Source organism: Nicotiana tomentosiformis, chromosome 1 (assembly GCF_000390325.3).
Source record: "Nicotiana tomentosiformis chromosome 1, ASM39032v3, whole genome shotgun sequence".
NCBI classification, from domain to species: Eukaryota; Viridiplantae; Streptophyta; class Magnoliopsida; order Solanales; family Solanaceae; genus Nicotiana; species Nicotiana tomentosiformis.
The window spans coordinates 61735262-61741350 of NC_090812.1; the positions used below are offsets into that span (position 1 = coordinate 61735262).

Sequence of the window (6089 nt, forward strand, 5' to 3'; positions counted from 1 at the left end):
TGATGCCAACAATAGTAAAAGACTGCCTTCCAAGAAACAGAAACTCAAAGACAAAGTTAGCAACACTAAGGAGGTTACTACTAATGGGGAGAACCATATATCTAAGACTGTCCCCCAAGGGATCTCCATAAACTTTCCGCTAATACAGAACATTGATTACATTAATAAAAAAATTTCCAACCTGACCAGCAAGGCCCAGGATCAGGATATACTGAAGGAACAAGAGGGAAACGATCAACAAAAACCAGAAGCTAAACCCCCAGACTCAATGGAAGAACTGTATAATGTCCATGTGGGTCTAGTGCAAGAACTGGAGATAGTTTCTGGTGACAAGATCAATCAGGAATTGTTCATGGAATGTATTGAAGTTGAACTGGAAAAATCTCTATCAAATGATGAAGTGATCAGGGGGGATATCAGTAAATCTTACTCTGAAGAGGATCTAAGCTTGCAAGACAAGAAGAACACAAAGATCTTTAACACCAACAAATTATCGCTAAGAAACCAACACAACATGGGAGGGAGTCATTTTTTCAGAGACAAGTCGATTGACCCCTCAATACCAGACCAAAGCTCCCTCCAATCCTAGACCTTCCCATGATTAGTATAATATCATGGAACATCAGAGGTATAGGGTCCAAAGGATCTCTTGAAAGTCTCCAAACTTTAAAACTTCAATATCAACTCCCTCTCATCTACCTTCAAGAACCTACGGTGGATAGTGGCAAGATAGCAAAATTCAAAAGAAAACTAGTAAATGGAAAAAGCCTATTTTAATTGCTCTAACAAGGTTTGGATCTTCTGGACCAATGACATCAACATTACTATCTTACAAGACAAAGAACAGCATGTTCATATTAAAGCTGAGCACAACAATTGCCCCTCCTTCCTTTTAATGATTGTTTATGCTAAATGCACAGAAGAATTGAGAAGGGAGCTATGGTCAGACTCAAAGAACTTAGCCTCTACAATTAAAGAACCATGGGGAGTCATAGGTGATTTCAATGTGATTACTAACAGAGAGGAGAAATTGGGAGGCAGACCTCATAGACTAGAGAAAAGCCTAGAGTTCATAGAATGTCTCAATGAATATGGCCTTCAAGATGCAGGTTTTGCTGGTGCTAAAGTGACTTGCTGTGATAACAGGGATCCACCCCTCACCATATGGAAGAGACTTGACAAATTAGTTTACAATTTGGATTGGTTTGATAATCTCAACAACACTCCTGTAACTCACATATCTAGATCTTGCTCAGATCATGTGCCTCTTCTGGTTAAGCTTCACCATGAATATACCCAAGGAACCAGATACTTCAAGTTCCTCAACTTGTGGACTGAACACCCTGAGTTTAAGCAGACAGTGCAGAACAGTTGGAATATCTTCATCCATGGTAACCCCCTATACATTCTACATCAGAAGATCAAGAACACTACTAAGGCCCTTAGTACATGGTCCAGGGCTACCTTTGGAGATATCTATGAAGAACCTAAAAGACTGAAAAATTTCATTAGGGACCTAGAAGAAATCTGTATGACTAATAACACCCTAGAGAATAGAAGTGAATTGTCTAAGAGTAAAGTTGAGTTTATAAGATACCTAAAAATTCATGACTCTATTTTGAGCCAAAAAGCAAGAATTAATTGGTTCAATAAGGGCGATGCCAATACTGCTTACTTCTATGCGACTATCAAAAAGAAAAGGAGAAAACTTACAATTAGAAGGATCCAAGATGGTGAGGGTAATTGGCTTGAAGATTGTGAGTCTATTGTTGAGGGAGGTGTGAACTTTTACAAAAACCTTTTTTTAGAAGGCCCACCAACACAGATTTTAGGGAACTAGACTGCAATGAAAGATGTATTATAGATGAAGACAACATTAGAATCAGTGCCATCCCTACTCTCCAGGAGGTCACTAAGATTGTTTTTCCATTGATGCCAATAGCTCCCCAGGACCTGATGGCCTTAGTGGGATGTTCTACCGCAAATGTTGGGGCATTATAGCTGAGGATGTGCATAATATTGTAAAAGTTGTATTTAGTGGCTCAACACTTACATAATTCTACACTCACACATGTATTGTCATGATTCCTAAAGTGGATCACCCCCAAAGTTTCACTAACCTCATACCTATTAGCCTTTGTAATGTGTCTTCCAAAATCATTTCTAAAATCCTCAACGCCAGGCTCTCCAGCATTCTTCCCAGAATCATATCCAAAAATCAATCAAGCTTCATTAAAAGGGAGATCAATCTCAGAAAACATCCTCCTAGCACAAGATATCATTAGCGCTATCAACAAACCAAATAGAGGAGGCAATGTTGTCCTAAAACTTGATATGACCAAAGCATATGATAGAGTCTCATGGATTTTCCTCAGGAAAGTTATTAAGAAGATGGGGTTCAGTGATCAGTGGATAGAGATTATCCACAGATACATCTCCAATAATTGGTACTCTGTGTTGGTTAATGGAAGAAAAAATGGCTTCTTTAAATCTGAGAGGGGCTTAAGAAAGGGAGATCATCTCTCCCCTTCTCTCTTTATTTTAAGTGCAGAAATTCTTTCATAAATGATGAACAATCTACATAATAGAGTGAGCTACAAAAGTTTTTATATGAATGCTAACTGTCCTAAAGATAACCATCTTTCTTTTGCAGATGATACTATTCTGTTATGTAATGGAAACAAGAGGTCCATGAGATTGGTATTGAGCACCTTAAAGGACTATGAGAAGATCTCTGGGCAACTCATCAATAAGAACAAGAGCTGTTTTGCAATGAGCAATAAGACCAGCCTGGCCACTATCAACAGAATGAAGGCCATCACTGGCATAAAATATCAAAAGTTTCCAATCAAATACTTGGGATGTCCTCTCACTACATGGAGAAAGAAGATTGAATTTTATTTAGATATTGTGAACAAAGTCATTGGAAGAATCAGAGATTGGCATACCAAACTCCTCTCAACTGGAGGAAGAGCAATTCTCATCATACATGTCCTCCTGGCTCTCCCTATTCACCTCTTGGCTGCAGTTAATCCACCAAAAGGAACTATAGAGCTCATTGAAAAATTTGTAGACAGATTCTTCTGGTCTGGGCAAGATAGTAGAGGAAAATATCACTGGGCTACATGAAAAAATTTGTGCTATCCTTATGATGAATGAGGTGCTAATTTTAGGAGACTCAGTGATACCTGTAAGGCCTTTAGAGCTAAGCAGTGGTGGAATCTGAGAACATCAAACTCTCTATGGGGATCTTTCATGATTGCTAAGTACTGTGGGTCGAATCAACCTATTACCATTAACTGGAACAAAGGGAACTCGCAAAATTGGAAAGCCATATGTGACATCAAAGAAGAAATGGAACTCAATATTGCCTGGAACATTTGAAGAGGAGATGTCTCCTTCTGGTTTGACAACCGGTGCTCATTAGGTCCTCTATACAAGATTACTACCTATGAGGTCCCAATGCCAAACATCAAACTGAATGAAATTCTTCAGAACAACACCTGGAATTGGAGCATGCTCACCATTCAACCAAATGAAGACACCAGATCTCATCTATAATCCTTAGGCAGTGAATTGGATAGCAATTGCTATGATAAAGCCAACTGGAGCCTTTCCAAATCAGGAAAATTTACCATAAGCTCCACCTGGAACGCTATTAGGCAAAGAAAAGACCACAATCCTCTCTATAAGAACTTATGGACTAAGGACATTCCTTTCAAGATGTCTTTCCTCCTTTGGAGAGCCGTAGGTAACAAAATCTGCACTAACAAGAGTATGGCCAGGCTTGGAATTGCACTAACTCCCCAATGCTACTGCTGTAACTCTATCAATAGTCGAACTGATATGGAAGACACTAACCATATATTCTGCCAAGGTGAACTTGCGAGGAAGATTTGGAGGAATTTTGCGGGGCCTTTGGGTATTGGTTGGAATTTCAACTACTTGAACATGACCCTTCTTAGTTGGTGGAACCACAAATCGTCCAATCCAATCTTGAGATTTATCACCAAGAACCTCCCACTTATCATTTGTTGGGAACTTTGGAGATCAAGATGTCGCAAATAGTTTGAAGGGACTAGATTCTTAATGTATAGAACCTGTTCTAATATCACTTCTTTTCTTTTACAGATGATCAAGAAACCTTTCAGAAGAGTACGCATCGGAGACAACTGGAGCAGTATATACACAACATGTGAAGCACAGATCCAACAAACTAGCTGTGTCCCAGTACGATGGTTCAGACCACCTGCGCAAATAGTCAAACTGAACAGTGATGGAAGTTTCACTAACGGGATATGTGGAGGGGGAGGGATTATTAGATATCAAGAAAGAAATTTCATCATGGCCTACTCCATCCCTCTATGAGTAAGCACCAGCAACTACGCAGAAGCAGATGCACTTCTCTTTGGATTGAAATGTTGTACAGACAAATGTCTAGAGATAGCCATAGGAGAGTCTGACTCGCTCCTAATAGTCAGGTGTGTCAAAAGAGAGTGGAAGCCACCATGGAACATCAGCAAACAAATAAAAGAGATCCAGAAAATGATTGAAGATCACAGCTTCAACATCAATCACTGCTTCAGAGAAGCCAACAGACCTGCAGACAGTTTAGCAACTCTGAGTCACAGAATTGAAGGGAACAAGATCTTCAACCTTTTCTCCGATCTTCCTAACCATATAAAGGGCCTAGTAAATATGGACAAATGGGGCTTGCCTACCTTCAGAATCAAGCGCACAAAACCCTCTAACATCATCTATGATCCTCTTTGACCACACTCTGATTTTGCTATCCTTTAGCTAGGATATAGATTGATAGTCACATCTCAATGATCATGTACAAAGTTTGGGATGCCAAACTCAAATTGTAACTTTTTGCACATCAATGATCAATGGTGACTGTTTAATTAAAAAAAAGTAAAATAAAAAAGATCCAAATTTTACTTTGATACTCGGGCATGAAGAAAACAATATAAGTACATTATTATATTATTAAAAAGACTCGCTTTCCTTTATCAATATATCCACAAAGCAGATATTCAGAAAATCAGAGTAACATCTTTACTCTATGATAAAGGGTGAAAAGTGCATGTTTTGACTGTATTTATATATTAATTCTTGTGTGAGTTCGGGAGTTCACACCACTTTTAAAGTGAAAATAAGTTCATTACGTATTTCTTATGTGTAGGAACAAACTTGCACGGAAAATGATCAAGTGGGAGAAAAATTGGTGAAAAAGAGCTGAAGAGAAAAGTCCTGGACAATGAAGCGAGACTTCGCCAGACATGGACCAAAGTAGAAGAAACCAAAAAAGTCCCGGACAGCTAAGCGAGGGTCACTTTGCTAGACCGGGGCCGGAGCAGAAAAATATCAGCTTTTCTAATCCGAATTAGGAAAAGCCAATTTTGGCCCAACTAACCCTAAACCATATAAATATGATAGTTAGTCACTTTTTTAAGGGAGAGAAGACCCTGGGGAGGCAAGAACACACTTGGAAACAGAGAGAATTCATAACAGAGTTCGAAAACCGTAGAATTCATCTTGAGTTCTTCTTTTTTCCTTTTATTATTGATATTTATGTATTCTTGGGAATTAATTGAGATTGCTACCATGACTATGCGTGTCTAAACTCGTTCATTCTAGGGTTATGATTTTACATGAATGTTGATATTCGAATATTGATTTGATTATTTAATTTATCATGTTGTGTTGTTTATTCATATCCTTAGCATAATTATTTTACTGCCTAGCTAACAGTAAAATATTATATATGAATCATGAGTTGAACTTGAAAGAGGTAATTCTTGATTGCAATAGGATTGAATAGAGTGCGATCTTGAACCTTGTCATTGGGGAATTAATTTGCGAATACGGATAGAAATATACCTATTTGTCGTGCTTAGCCAGTTGTGCAAGAGATTATTAATGCATTCTTTTTATCTCTAATCTCATAGAAATATTGGGTTTAGAATAAATCGAATACACGAGTAGAAGTTGTCGAATTTCTACGAGTATTATTGTCTTTGAAAGTTAATAACCTAGATAAATTAATAAGTCAAATTAATTGAAGAATTTGACACGATTGTTAC

At 38.1% G+C, this 6089-nt stretch overlaps 1 protein-coding gene across 1 annotated transcript; it reads left to right on the plus strand.

The window, feature by feature from the left end:
* The first annotated feature begins 757 nt into the window (after positions 1 to 757).
* Positions 758 to 2001, plus strand: LOC138906651 (uncharacterized). Its single transcript, XM_070195991.1, has 2 exons — positions 758 to 1778; positions 1865 to 2001. Exons 1-2 carry the CDS (start codon positions 758 to 760, stop codon positions 1999 to 2001), a joined length of 1158 nt encoding a protein of 385 aa, XP_070052092.1.
* The last annotated feature ends 4088 nt before the right edge of the window (positions 2002 to 6089 follow it).

Excerpts from the sequence above, each read along its gene's own strand:
- LOC138906651 (XM_070195991.1), top strand. The coding sequence starts at position 758 with ATGGAAAAAGCCTATTTTAATTGCTCTAACAAGGTTTGGATCTTCTGG. Across the intron at positions 1,779-1,864 it reads TGAGTCTATTGTTGAGGGAG|ATGAAGACAACATTAGAATC; the intron begins GTGTGAACTTTT and ends GATGTATTATAG.